The sequence below is a fragment of the Notolabrus celidotus genome, chromosome 17 (genome assembly GCF_009762535.1).
Source record: "Notolabrus celidotus isolate fNotCel1 chromosome 17, fNotCel1.pri, whole genome shotgun sequence".
NCBI lineage: Eukaryota > Metazoa > Chordata > Actinopteri > Labriformes > Labridae > Notolabrus > Notolabrus celidotus.
In genome coordinates, this window is record NC_048288.1 from 4,251,469 (window position 1) to 4,266,877 (window position 15,409).

Here is a 15,409-nt window from a genome sequence, read left to right on the forward strand (position 1 = left end):
TTTTCCACTTGTCTATATTTGCTTGCTGCCATCTGCAGCCGCACATCTCTCTCTCTCTCTCTCTCTCTCTCTCACTCTCTCTCTCTCTCTCTCTCTCTCTCTCTCTCTCTCTCTCTCTCTCTCTTCAGTTAGTCTGCCTGATGGTCGATGTATGCGTTGGTCAGTCGGACTGTGTCTGTCTCACACTTTGTGGCCTCTTGCCTGCTGCCAGAAACACATTGTATCTGCTTCTGTTTGGAAAATCTGATTGTGTTCTGAGGAAGAGAGAGTGTGTGTGTGTGTGAGGGAAAGAGAGAGGTAGCAATCAGGCGAACAGTGACCTTAATTTGATTGGATTCTGTGTGTGTGTGTGTGTGTGTATGTGTGTGTGTGTGCGCGTGCGTGTGTGTTTATCTAATTTACATGTGAGCATGGCATCTTATCAAATTCACTGCGGGGGGTACACACACTGTCCTAAACAGGATCAGAGGGGCCTGAGGACATTGATTTACTGCTTTGGCACATGATATTCTCTCTCACACACACACACACACACACACACCCACACACATCTTCTCACAGTTGACACCCAGTTCGCCCTGATGTTCATTGACTTGCAGTCATTATTTTGTACATATCACCCGATGGTTTGTTGGAATATGATCTGCCACATCAGCCGTCACAGACAAACACTGGACGGGTTGGTGATGCTGACGTGCTTCACGGCTCTGTGACGTCTGAACTGTAACTGAAAAAAGGACACCTAAACACACACACACACACACACACACACACTCGAATATGATCAACAGTATTGGCTTTTTGTTGCAACATTTAACATCCAGGCTAAACTTAGTTCACAGGGAGCTATCTGATGTCATCCTCTGAGGGTACAGGACTCCATCTCTTCGTGTTTATAGGGAGATCCTGATTCAAGTGAATCATGTTTCAACACGTGTGCCATGCTGTGGAAAGTATGCTTTACTTCATTGCTTCTCAAATTGCTTGGTTGGGGCAGAAATGTGCTCAAAGAGGCTCGCGAAACATGCTCGACATTAGAGTGAGGCTGAGGGTTTTATGACACCGACCTTTGAGTAAAGAAATGCAAAGAAAGATTCTTATAACTCCAAAGCTTATTTTTACGTGTCCTCTGAGCACAGATATACATTTTAACTGAGATTGGTGGGTTGGGTCTATCAAACAACATACGTTTTATTACATATATGTTATGACAGGTGAAAATTATTTACAAATGTTTCTTTGGACCATTTGACTTGGTTTTTTTGCATGTATTGTCCATAAGCTCCAACATAGCTTTAATGTTTCATCCACAGGAGATATTTTAGATTTTTGCATGATTTATTTTGATGAGTCTCACGTCAAATGAATGAAACTTAATGAGCTATGAACTTCTAGGTTCATTTCCTGTGTTTCAGTTGTGTGTGCAAAGCAAAAAATCCCAACCACTGTCCAAACAGTCACTCTGAGGATGACCCTGACCTTTGACCTCCCCGTGAAGGACACAACAACAAATTATAATGTGTCCATCAAATAATAAGCTTGAACTAGGATAATGTTTCCTCTCTTCTGCATCTTTAATAAGCTTACATCTTATTCTCAACATTCACAACCTAACACTTACAGGCGTAATGTTTCCATATTGACCTCCTCTATCAGTGGCAATATTGAAATATCTAATTTAGAGCTGTCAGTGTGCGTTAGTTATGATACGTTAAGGTCAAAAATAGTCTTTTTTCTTAAACTACTCACTATGCTATTTGTTCCTTTTTTTGCTACACTTGGAGCTGCAGTGACCACAGCTGCTCCTTCCTGCTGCCACCTTGATGGAAACCAGCGTCCCCACTGTGCTTTTGAACAGCACATTTCATTAAAAACCTCCAGGGCAGCTGAGTTGACAAGTTAAAAGTAATACGTCTTTTGTGTCAAACGGATTTCAAATATCACCAAAGTACTTTGAGTTTGATCGACCATCTACAAGTGCAGCTAATTAGACTGATGTCAGCGGGCAACCGGAGAACGTGACTCACCACAGACCTGTGCATGAAACTAAACTGAAGAAAGTAACTGTGCTTATAAAAGGATGGCAGCTGACTGCAGGCGCGTCAACATTGTTGAGGTCTTGACCTCAGGTGGCCTGTTGTGACCAGGGGTGCAGCGGAGTGTCTGCCCCCTGGTGGCTGGCTGCAGTATAGGTCAAAAAATCTGTCTCCCCCATGCAGTCAAACTTTAAAGGTGACATATCATGCAAAATTGACTTTGAATGGTTCTCTACCTGAAATATGTGTCCCTGGCATGCCTACAAACCCCCCGAGAATGAAAAAAATCCATTCTGCCCCTGTTCTGATTTCTCCACCTTTCTGTAAATGTGTGTGAAACGAGCCGTTTCAGACTTCAGTGTTTTTGTTACGTAACAACAATATCCGGTCTGTCACGGAGTCAGAGCTCAGAGCTTGTTCAGCCCATAGACTGTATAAAATAATACTGAATCCCTCCTCCGTTTTTCATTACCTGCACAAATGTGTGCTAACAAGGAGCTTAGGAGGGAGGCATGCTAGTTGTAGGCTGTCTTAATAAACACAAAGGTCGGTTTTACTCCCCACGTCTGCAGATTTGAAGATCTAGTGGATGATTTTTATTTATCATGGATAAGTGCTAGCGCTAATTAGCATAGCCACATAGCTACATGTTCATAGCTGTAGCTGTGTACCTAGACACACGTCAACATACTGATAAATAAAACAACAAGAAACACTAAATCTGTGACCAATCCTTCAGAAAGGTCCTGCTACAGGCGCCTCTCCGTCAGGATCAGATTCTGGATCAAATTCAGAGGGTTGAAGTAACGTGATCTCTGAGCAGCTGTGATCTCTGTATATTCAGCCAACATGTAAACATTAGATCAACGTGCTGGAGAGCCGAGACCACATCCACTTCCTGAGGGGGCGTGGTCAGAGAGAAAACAGAGTGTTCTGAGGAGGACTGAAGAAGAGGGTTCTTCAGGCAGACCAAAACCTGATTTCAAAGTGTTTTTTTGAGCATAAACTTTAAAGACATGTTTTGGGGACCTCTTAGACCAATATATATTGATGAAAAAAGCGTGATATGTCACCTTTAAAAAATAAATACACGTGGTACAAATGTTTCTCACATCCATATGCTGTGGTGATATGTAGTTATTATTTGACTGTTTTATGTTCAAGGCCTCTTTTTTCTGAAAAGTTTATTTTTCATTGCCGTAGAGGGAAACTTCAAAGGACACACAGCGTCTTGTGACGCTACGCTGTAGGGCGGAGCTTGTTACAGTGGCTTCACAGACTCTGGCTGCACAATGGCGGCGCCGAGTAGCGGGATTTTTTGGCTTCAGAACCGTACAATGAGAAGAGGCGGAGCAACACTGTCCATTTTTATTTACAGTCTATGGTTGTGACCGATCATACGCCCTACCACCTATCACTCATTCCTGGAACTCCAGGAATCACTGCACACTGATGGATGATCAAAGGTATCTGCACAGGTTAGAATTGCCTCTATTTGAATACAGACTTAAACTGTTTTCAAATGCAAAATAATGTCATTTGGAAGATGAGATTAAAAATGTGATTAATTATGATTAAAAAATAGCAATCATTTGACGCCCTCATCTCGTTTGAACCTCATCCTCTTTTACTGCAAGAGAGGTCCTTGAACAAGTTTTGTGCAGCCAAACATTTGCCATCGCATCATATATCAGCCCTACCTCCCTAATAAACACTGTGAATATCAGTTTCAGTAGTTTCTTTGTCATCAAAAATCCACAAAGTCACGACTCTAGAAATCCCCCTTTAAGCCCCTGAAGACACAGAGAATGAAACAACATGAGAATTAACATGAGTCTTTGTGTTGCACAACACAGAGAGGCAGTCTGCTGTATCAGACTGATGACATCTGTGTCAGGATGTCGAAGACACACACACACACACACAGGCACTAATGAGCTTAACAGAGCCCACTAAATATGTGTTTCCAACGGATGGGTTTCCTAACCTGCACTTTGTCTGGTACATTTACATCCTGCAAACAATGTCACCCTGTCCCAGCGACACACACACACACGGGGTTGAACACACGCAGGTCAAATGAAAGCACATATTTTGGGGTTTTGCAAAACGAAGAGAACATTTCAATGATGTCACTTCCACTCTCCTCATCAGTGATAACATGCATTCAGAGAAATGGGGAGAAATGTGAAGAAGAACGAGAGAGGGAGACAGGGGCTCAGGGTCAGGGATGATAATTTGTGATGTTAGGTCAGTATGAAACATCTGCCGCTTTAGAAGAGAGAGAGAATGAATAGAACACTGGTTCTCTCTGAAACTGTTCTAAGCTGCCTCAGGCCGGAGTTCTGCAAACTTCTCTACTGGAGCTCTTTGTTTCAGACTCTAGAAAACTACTGTGAGGCTCTGTATGTAGATCTATTGTGTGATTTAATTCAGATAATTCATTACAAAACCTTCCGACTGATAAAAAGTAGTCTGTCGTTTCATGGTGATGGATTTATCTTTGAGCCCTTGGCTAAAGTTGTTCGTTGGGAGTGAAGCAATACACAAGGCGGAAAAATACATCCTGTTGTGACACTGCAAACTGACAATAACTATTTTAATGCATTGCACTCCATGAAGAAGAGGTTTATGTCATTTAAAACAGATACATTGACTTTACTTTACTATGATGTATTAAGTGCTTGATAGAGCAAAAAGTCTATAATTCCATAAGCTCGCCCCGCACTCCTCCCTATAGTGGAATTTATAGTTTTTACTGCACAGTTGGAGTCATTAACAGAACCGCTCCAAGACACAGCGATGCCATCGTCTTATTGGTGGATAATGTGTTTACCTATGGCTGCCAACAACTTAAATCCAAATCCAGGAGAAGAAAATGCCGTCAGATGCACTCTCATAAACACATTTCACACACTCTCTCTCTGTCTCTCTCTGACACTCACACAACAGACTGTGTTTCTAACTGTGAGAGACTTGAAGTGTTTTTACAGAGCTTGAGGTTTCTTGCTCTTGAAAAGCTGAAATCAATAACACAGAGCTGTCAAAAAAACACCTGAGTGCTTTAAATATGATTCAGGGTGAAAGTGTGAGCTGTGCATGAAAAAGAAAGCAAACTACAGGAGCGATAAAAACACATGGAAGATTTCAGATGTTGGATTCATAAAGCGAGCACGTGATCTACTGAGAAACTTGTGATATCTCTTGCAGCTCTGCATCAGCTGACTCTTATCTGGCTCATGATTTCGTCATTGTTGCATCCTGTTAAAGATGTTCAGACTCAGAGATACTGATGTTATGAAGCTGTCAGTGAGGCAGGCCAGCAAGGACTGCAGATAAGCCAGAGCAGCAGGCTCAGGCTTAATTATTTCAATACCCTCTGAGTGTGAGAGTTGTTGCAGTGAGTGACAGGAGGCTGATAAGGGCCTGACTCAAGGTGTGCTTCAGGATGGTGGAGTGCCAAGAGGCTACACAAGTGCTAGGACTCCTTGCTCCATAACTCATCTTTAAATTATATGACTACTACTCCTGCTGGAGGTAAAGGGAGTAAGCAGAGCCATGTTATCCCTGACATTATATGCTTTGAAGCCACCTTTGATGTGGTTACTTCATGGTCTGAAGGTGGACTACAGGAATTATTAGTTAGACTACTTCAAAGTGAGTTTAAAGTGGTCTCAGTGTCTCATACCCTGTTATTCCTGTCCTTCTGGTGAACCTCCTCCTCCGTCACTCCATGTCGGATCATGATCCGGACTATAGCCGCGTTGTTGTTGCAGCACGCCTGGAAGAAGGACAGCGGCTCCGGGCTGTCCGGAGACGGGGTGCGCTCCGAGTCCGCGAACACATCATCCGGAGGGTAGTAGGAGTCATCCGACGCGATGCTCCTGCCATCATCCAAGTCCTCGAAGTCAACTTCTTCGAACTCATCATCCCCCTCCTCCCCTTCATCGTCCTCTTCCTCGTTCTCCTCGCACGAGCTCAGGTAGTCCTCGTCAGAGTTGAACTCAGCCACAGGAGGGTGGATCTGAGGGATGTTTACCCCGACTTTAGGTGTCTGGTGGAGCTGTTTGACCCGGACTGACGAAGCGCCTCCTCCATCCCTGTCGTCCGTGATAAGCACCATCTAACCCCCGGGTCTTGGGCACAGTCCTCGGGGTGGAGTGCAGCCTGGCACGCAGGGCGCACACATGGAACTGAGTCTCTTCGGACAGGAGCTGGATAAAACCACGGTCCCTGAAGTCACTTCATCTCTTTCGGGAGCTTCAATTACGCAAAATTCTTCTGTGCCAAAGTGACTCCTGGATGAGCCCGTAGCGCGTGCGTTCACCCGTCAGTCATTCTGGTAGAGTTGTTGACATTACGCGCGTCTGGTCCCTGAACGTCCCACGAGGTGAAGAATCTGCTGTGGCACACGCCCAAAACGAAACCACGTTAATGTGAAGTGACGGTTATCCGGCTCCAGAGCACACGAGGGAAGACACAGTTTGTGTAAAATGAGGAGCTGACAGCAGAAAGTTAGAGAGCTGCTCACACGACCGTCCCATGTAGGGCGGAGAGAGACAGCAGCCTGTTAACCCACAGTCCCTTAATCCGATTAGATGGGACAGGGACCTCTCTCTCTCTCTCTCTCTCTCTCTCTCTCTCTCTCTCTCTCTCTCTCTCTCTCTCTCTCTGTCTGTTGAAAAGGGATTAATTTGACTCTACTCATACTTATATAGTTATTCATCTTGTTTTTAATGTATGCATGATAAAGACTTGAATTAATTTAATTATCTATATATTTTTAAATAAAACAAATCAAGTATTTTAATTAATTTATAAGTGACTCACTTCCCACTCTTATGAATATGTTTTGGTTTTTTTTAAATCAAATTACCAGAAGTTGCCTCTGACTCAGATTACTGTAGAAACCACTTTTGGTTTTGAACATCATTGTGTCAGCCTCTTCCTACCAGGCTACTGTGGTTTCACACATTGTTGAAACCAAAAGAAACACGTGTGCTCTTTTCCTTTAAAAGAAAAAAAAAAAAAACCCTCATGAGTAGGGAATGATGGTACTCTACATTTGATTCATAACTGATAACAAGGGGAAAACCTGCAGTTCACTTTCATTTCAGAATGAGTCATGTCATAACTTCTATCCAACAAACTGTCAGGCTTAGAGCAGATCAGGCTCAAATTATGTGATACTTTACAAACATCATAACAAGTGTGTTGTTACATGAGCCATTATCAGGTGTAGCATGAGGTCATTTACTTTACACGTGTCCTCAGCTCATTTTGATCAGCTGGCAACATCCCATGCTTTCATTTTCTTAGCCACTAACCTGTAAAGACAATATGGACATACTTGGCCTTATTAGCCCTAAATGCAGTGGTGGACAGGAACAAAGTCAATTTACTTGAGTACAGCGTTTGAGTATCTTTACTTCACTTGAGAAAGACAATTATCATCCTTTTGACTCCTCTACATTTCTATCAGTGCTCTAGTTACTCTCTACTTTATCTTTGAAGTCAGCTGATGAGTCTTCTTTTCTGAAATCAGATCCCAAAGACCGTAAACTGTTGGTGTCCTTGTGTTTGGTTTGTCTCAGTGTTGTAGCCGTACCTGGGTTGAGCGTAGATCGAACGTTCTTCAGATCAGTGCGTTCATTTAGTCGTGGTGATGATGGCTATGAATGAGAAGGATGATGATTCTCTACCTGAGCACCACGGCCGTATTTTAAACCCACGTTTGAGCTTTTGAAATAAAGAATGATTGTTTGTATTGTTGTAAATCTCTGATCTGTTTACCACACAAACTTCATCACAGCCTCCAAAACATCAGCATCTAACCTGAGAAAGCATGTGGAGGTGTGGAGCTAACACACTGCTTTGATTCCAGAGGAACATTGGAAACTTGTCTGTGCTTGTAGTAACTTAGTTTAGATTTCATGGTAGACTTTTTAGATATGAAATCATGTTTTCTAGATAAACAGAACGGAGCAGAATGTTCACCCATGCATTCTTGACTGACCTCCTGCTTTGTGAAAATACATTTAGAGATATTTTATAAAGTACTTTGAATACTTCAGTATTTTTAAAATGAAGTACTCCAGGACTTTAACTCCAGTCAGAATCTGACTGAACAACTTTCACTTGTATTGGAGTAATGTCTGACCAGGAGGATCTATACTCTGACTTCAGTCATGAAGACATGGACTCTGTCCACCACTACCTAAATGTGATAACACTCATAAAGCATGAGGAAAAAAATGTGTTGCATGTATTTTATTTTTAGTAATCCCATCTAGTATACATCCATTAAGCAGACTATTAGTGTCACAAATGTAGAAATCATCCCACCAGCAGCATCTGATTCTTTAAAGGATTTGCAGATCTGCATGTTCACTTATGAGTAAAGACCTGTGAGTATTATGGCAGACTTCCCACGCATGTTTGCATAAGGCTAAGAGGTTTACAAAGCGATCTACACATCTGACCTTTGCTTAAACCTTTGAATCCTGTTTAAAGTTACACAATGTCTTTGCATTTGACCAATGAGAGAGTAAAGTGAGGTGAGGTGATAACAGTTTGCTTCACACATACAAGGAGATTTCTGGTCAGGGTACGATATTATCCTGCAAGACTTATGCCAACAAGATCCTTTTCTGTCAGTCATTAATAACATGAGTTTGCTGACATCACCTGCTGTGGAAAAACCAAGTGCATAACAGTCCCAGTGTGTACCCATTATTATTATACCTCCAGCTACCCCCAGCTGAGAGTTGTGCTCCCCAGTGGCTCCTCCATCTCTATGGTATCTGTTTGCTGCTGTGTGGGTGACAGCCAGAGTGCACTCTCACAGATGAATGTCTGTGAAAAGTTACACTGTCTGGTTAAACCACAGACAAAATCACCAAAGGAGGACACTAAAATAACACTCCACATCTTTGAACCAATGTGAGTCAGGTGAAAAGTCTGTGGTGAGGTTACACTGAAGGTTTCAACATAGATGTCAATACTGTGTGTGTACCTGGATTGTGCTTTACTTCCATGATGTTGTGTTGCTCTCAACTGGATTTTTCACAGGTGTATAAAAGTCACTGAACACTTTAGGTCTGGATTATGATTAAAAAGGAAATCTTTGAATATATTTTGGTATATTTTGATTTAAACACTGTAGCTTCACTGTAAAAATGAAACTTCAAATTGTTGGCCTGAAAATGATTTTTTGGTTAAAGCTGCTGTTGGTAGTCGTGATATAAACATCAGTTCTGAGAGAGATTTCGAATGTCAACACTACCCCTCCCCTCTCTGCTGTCCCCGCCCACAAAAGATTGTTGTCTGCGTTCTATGTGGAAGTAGTGACTTCCCAGCCAATCAGGGCGACGTAGTGGGGCCGCCACTTGACCAACCAGGACAGAGGGTTGGGGAGCAGCTCTGATTGGTCTGTGATAACGGGAACGAGGGGAATAATAACATTGCTTGATACACAGGCATTGGAAAACACAGAGATTTTGCCATAATCTCAAATTACTTCACTTACTGATGAGTACTGATTGATATTATGATATTTTCTCCAAACCCAGCAGAAAGAAAGGACAGTTTTTTTACACCATTCCTACCAACAGAACCTTTTAATTAATTTTGTTTCAAACTTCATCAACATAGTTCTCTCAACTACCTGTATGAAGTTTGTTGTGTAAAGTTGGTCTCATTTCATAAGTTAGGTTGGCAAAACTGTAAATTATGAGTTTGCGGCTTGGCTAAATTATTTGAGTCTGCTTCAGGCAAAGAACGGGGTCTCCAACTCAAATCTACAGGGGTCTTCCGAACTTTCAATTCCCCACATGTAAGTAAGTAAGTAAGTTACTCCTTTATTCGTCCCACAGCGGGGAAATTCATGGAGTTACAGCATCAAACGAGAAGGTGTACAGTACAAGAATATATATATATATATATATATAATTTTGTTTTTAAAAGTCCATCATAGATGACAGCTTGGCCATTATTCCTCCTGTCAGCCACCACCTCCACAGGGTCCAGGACTGAGCTGGCCTTCTTCACCAGTTAGTTCAGTCTTGCTCTCCTGTATCCTGTCCGCCCACAGCAGGTGAAATCCTTCCAATGTGACGTTCATGTCCGGTGTTAGCTCTGTTAGCATGATGCTCTGCACTCTGCCAGTATTCCCTCTGGTGCTGGGTTAGCTCGTCCACCTTATCGTAGATAGATCTTACATTCCCCATAACGGTGGGTGGAAGGACAGGTCCATGTCATCTTTTTTAGCTTGCACCTCAATACCAGCAGGTTGTCCTTGCCTCCTTCTACTCAGCTTGCAGGGAACATCGGGCCTAGCATCGTTTAGTATCGACATGCTACAGGCTGCTAACAGCTGATCTGGTATGTAAACAATGTTACCATGGTTACTCAGGATCTTCGGACACACACAGGAACAAAAATAGTAAAAAAACACCACTGCAAACGTAGCCAGTCTGGTGTCCATGGCCAACATGTGGCGCCATCTCTCCTGTCCTGTGTGGATTTGATCGCCCTAAAGGTGAGTGTTTGGTTTGAGGATTGTATTGAAACTCTAGCTTTACAGTTGGTCAGTTGATGGTGAGTTGATTACCGGTTACTGTCACTTTAATTTGTTTAGTTAGTTTAATAAGGCGTGGTCATTACCAATAGTTAGCCACCTTGAACATTAGCTAGCTACCTTGAAAGTGTGAAAACGGTGCAGTAACGTGGAGTAACAAAGGAACATTTTCTGAACAAGCAATAATAAGTTGGCACAACTTTCACTTCTTAGTATGTAGAACTCAAAACTTTAAGTTACACTACATATGAATGATAAGTTATCTCAACAACAACTCATCAGTTGGCTTAAATGTAAGATTTCTAGTTAGCCTCAAAACTTAAAAATCTAGTGCAGACAGTTACCTTGACATTTTGAGTTTTCACAGCTTTTTGGTTTTAACAGTGTGATAAACAGGTGGGTCAGGGTACATTAAATGACAGTAGTTGGGCCTGAATTTTGTGATAGAAAAAATGACTACTTATCTTATGTTTCTGTCCTCCACACTCTGAGTGGGGCTGGTGGGCTGCATGTAACCCTGGTGAAGTGGAGAGTAATAATTTATCCTGATTAAGAGGGCCAGCAGTACATTTAGGATGAGAACTCTTCAGGTACACTTGATTTTTCACATGCAGGTTCATCTGAGGTCTGAGGCCAGGGCAGCTGGAGGGGAAATTGTGGTTCATCCGGGGACACTACAGGAGGGCAGATGCCTGCTGATATGAGGACTTGATCTAAGATCACCTTCCCATGTGTCCTGTGTACAACATCCCACTCTTAATGCTGCACTGTAGAGTCCTGTGATATAGCTATGTGGAAAACCAGAACTGTAACGTTTTCTCTTTAGTGAAAATACATCCAGCTTTTGCAGGGGAGTCATGTGAGACTGAAACACGCTGAAAATAGCACAGCATTAGCAACACCATCATTCCAACAGTCAATAACAGCTCAGTGGAAAGATCCTGCAGACAGGTAATCACAATGAAGCTGGATGTGTACGTTTGTGTGTGTCTGCCTGTGTGTCATGTAATGATCAGGTTCATACTCAGTCCCTCATGCATTATAATTTAAAGATTATTTCAACAACTACCTCATGAGAGTACTTATTATTTTTAATCTGCAACTTGTTTGTCTCTTTATTGCAAGATAATTGGGGTAAAGAAATGTGGGGACACATTGTTTGGAAGGGGCTACATTTTTAATATTTAATTTAACCAGGAAAACCACGTTGAGATTAATAGTCTCTTTTACAAGTGTGTCCTGCCCAAGATCGGCAGCAGCACGTTCCAACAAAGTTACAGACAAACAACACAGAATTCTAAACGATGACAACATATCATGGGTTTCAGAAAAAAGTCATGAGTCAAAGCATCTACATGCTGATGAATCTTCCTCAAATGCCTTCAGACTGCTTTTAAAAACATTTAAAAAGACAAGCTCACTCAAACCCAAACTCTCCTGCAGGAGCAGCGTATCTAAAACTCTTTTGACCCATTTCGAGACGTTCTCTGATGGTCTAAAGCAAAAACAAGTTTTGTGACTGGGTCACAGAGCGGAGACTGTAGCTTCCAGTATTTCTTCAGTGAATAAAATTGCATAAATACGAGGGAAGTGAGTTAGAACACTAAGGCTCATCAAGTGGAGAGAGCACATATTGTGAATTAAGGGATAATGTACAGGTAGTTATGGGAAATAGAATCCTAACAGGGTGGACAAGACCCCAATGCAAGGAGGAATTATCCTGCTTATTACCTTATATTTATTTAGTTACCTAAAGATACAAACACGTTGGCGAAAAATTGGGTTAAAATAGTATTTTATTCATACAAAATGAAAACCAAAAAAACCCCAAAACACCACTCATGGTTTAAGTTTCTTTGTCGAGATCACTAATCTAAAGTTTCTCTCACCTGCTCCACTCTTTGATCATATTGCTGGACAGAATCCAACATGAAAACGTCCGCAGCCTGCAGAAACAGAAAACAGAAACACATTGTTTTGATGCTAACGGAAGCTAACGGTTTCCCCTCACCTTACGGTCTATGGTGTCAACAAGCAGAAGCTAAATGTGTCTGAACTCTTTTCTGTGGATTGATTTGACATGACTTGTGATCAGTTTGTCTCTGGTGTTCCTCATGTTAGTGAAAGTTAATAACCGTTGTCAAGGGGTGTAGACCAATCAGAATTAAGCATCTTATAGAACTGGAAGATCAGTAAGAGAGCCAGGTAATAAAAAAAGATGCTCTGTATTCTACCTGCAACGTTCAACAAAGGAACTTCACTCGCTGCGTAAAGGAGGGAGGGTCTACTTTCTCTGCATGTAGTGCAGCATGCTATAGACCAGTGGTGTCCAAACTTTTTTTTAAAGAGGGCCACATTTGATGTTGTCAGAATACCTCAGGGCCAGTGGCTCCTACTGAGACTTAGTAATCATAAAAATTACATATGAAATCTCTATCTAATAACAATTAGTCTATTTTTTTTTCTCTCAATGAATCAGTAACTAGGTAGTCCTCAGTTCTCAAGCCACGTAAACATGAGAACACTTTATATTCTTCTGGAGGAAAATGTTTTTCATTAAGGTCAGGCAATGTGGGAAAATATTGTCTCATTATTTCTCTATGGCAGGATCATGATATGGATTTCATCATACTTCTTTTTCATGTTGTTTTAAAGACTTTTCTGACCAGCAGGCAACATTTTTACATCAAAATAATTATTTTCCTGCATTCCGAAAAATTTTATGCACCAAATTTAGCCTTTTCTGCACAATTTCATAATGTTGATCTTGTCTTGTGTCCTCTTTTGTGTCTTCTGAACTCTTAGTGTTCATCAAGAACATTTCCACATCATGATAAAAACATTAATTTGAAAACCTGTCAACTTTAAGAGTGAGAGAGTTTCTTCTTTATTACCACTTGCAGACTTCCCAGTGCTTTGGCTTTATACAAGTAGTCCATATGAAGCTTTTTGAGACGTTTCTGGATTGACTTTAGTTTTGTTTGTGCGCTTAAAAGAAACTGCAAATGTACCATGATTCAGAATGGGATTAATTTCTCTGCTACAAATAACACATTTGAAGATAGAAGCTTGGGGCCGTAAATAAATGGACCTTGGGCCGCGAATGGCCCACAGGCTGTACCTTGGACATGCCTGCTATAGACGCAGTAATTCATGCATTATTTAAGGTTTCAACAAACTACTCCTCTTTACGTGAGGGGAACACATCAGAGATGCCAGCTTGATGCAATATAGGACCTATATTAAAGGTGACATATCACTCTTTTTTCATCAATATATATTGGTCTAAGAGGTCCCCAAAACAAGTCTTTAAAGTTTATGCTCAAAAAAACACTTTGAAATCAGATTTTGGTCTGCCTGAAAAGCCCTTTTCTTCAGTCCTCCTCAGAACACTCTGTTTTCCCTCTGACCACGCCCCCTCAGGAAGTGGATGTGCCTTGGCTGTCCAGCACGTTGATCTAATGTTTACATGTTGGCTGAATATACACGGCTGCTCATAGATCGCGTTACTTCAACCCTCTGAATCTGATCCAGAATCTGATCCTGATGGAGAGGCGCCTGCAGCAGGACCTTTCTGAAGGATTGGTCACAGATTTAGTGTTTCTTGTTGTTGTATTTATCAATATGTAGACGTGTGTCTTGGTACACAGCTACAGCTATGAACATGTAGCTATGTGGCTATGCTAACTAGCGCTAGCACTTATCCATGACAAATAAAAATCATCCACTAGATCTTCAAATCTGCAGACGTGGGGAGTAAAACCGACCTCTGCCAGAAAGGCAGCAGGACCTTTTCTGAACCATTGGTCACAGATTTAGTGTTTCTTGTTGTTTTATTTGTCAGTATGTAGACGTGTGTCTTGGTACACAGCTGCAGCTACGATATGTAGCTATGTAGCTATGCTAACTAGCGCTATCACTTATCCATGATTAAAAATCATCCACTAGATCTTCAAATCTGCAGACGTGGGGAGTAAAACCGACCTTTGTGTTTATTAAGACAGCCTACAACTAGCATGCCTCCCTCCTAAGCTCCTTGTTAGCACACATTTGTGCAGGTAATGAAAAACAGAGGAGGGGTTGGGTTGTATTTTATACAGTCTATGGGCTGAACAAGCTCCGAGCTCTGACTCCGTGACAGACCGGATATTGTTGTTACGTAACAAAAACACTGAAGTCTGAAACGGCTCGTTTCACACACATTTACAGAAAGGTGTAGAAATCAAAACAGGGGCAGAATGAATTATTTTCATTCTCGGGGGGTTTGTAGACATGCCAGGGACACATATTTCAGGTAGATAACCATTAAAAAGTCCATTTTGCATGATATGTCACCTTTAAAACATTACAAAGACATGGATCAGTATTGATAAGCTCACACTGCTCGAACTATTCTGCGCTTCTGTAAATACTTTATTATTTTATTTTATTCCATTTGATTTGATCTTTATTTCTATTTTATTTGTATTTATATCTTATTTTATTCCTTCTTCTGTTCATATTTTGACTTTCTTACAGACTGTTTATAAGAGCTCTGTAATGACCAAATTTCTCTCCCTGGGATAAATAAAGTATTTCTGATTCTGATTCTGGCTCTGACATGCACAAACTGAAAGCAGTGGTGAATATCTTCTTACCAGCGTGTCCTTAAAGTGGTTGTTTGAGCTTTCATGGTCATGAGCACACTGTATTCCTCTAATCTAAGGAATGATTGGTCTGTGGTGAGTAAGGCAGGTTTAGAGGACAGGTTTATCAGTACCTAATGAACACACGGCCTTGGTGTCTGTAGGTTTAG

At 41.5% G+C, this 15,409-nt stretch overlaps 1 protein-coding gene across 2 annotated transcripts in view; it reads right to left on the bottom strand.

The window, feature by feature from the left end:
* Positions 1-9,124, bottom strand: part of ankrd33ba (ankyrin repeat domain 33ba) — a 35,120-nt gene extending 25,996 nt beyond the window's left edge. The window contains exons 1-2 of one of the 2 annotated variants that reach the window (XM_034705974.1): positions 9,052-9,124; positions 5,725-6,435 (exon numbers count right to left, since the gene is read on the bottom strand). In XM_034705974.1, the coding sequence (XP_034561865.1) occupies positions 5,725-6,159 (435 nt within the window). In that variant the 5' untranslated portion in view covers positions 6,160-6,435; positions 9,052-9,124. Of the gene's footprint in view, positions 1-5,724; positions 6,630-9,051 lie in introns of those variants that run through there. The other variant, XM_034705973.1, reaches the window with a different exon arrangement.
* Between the last annotated feature and the right edge of the window lie 6,285 nt (positions 9,125-15,409).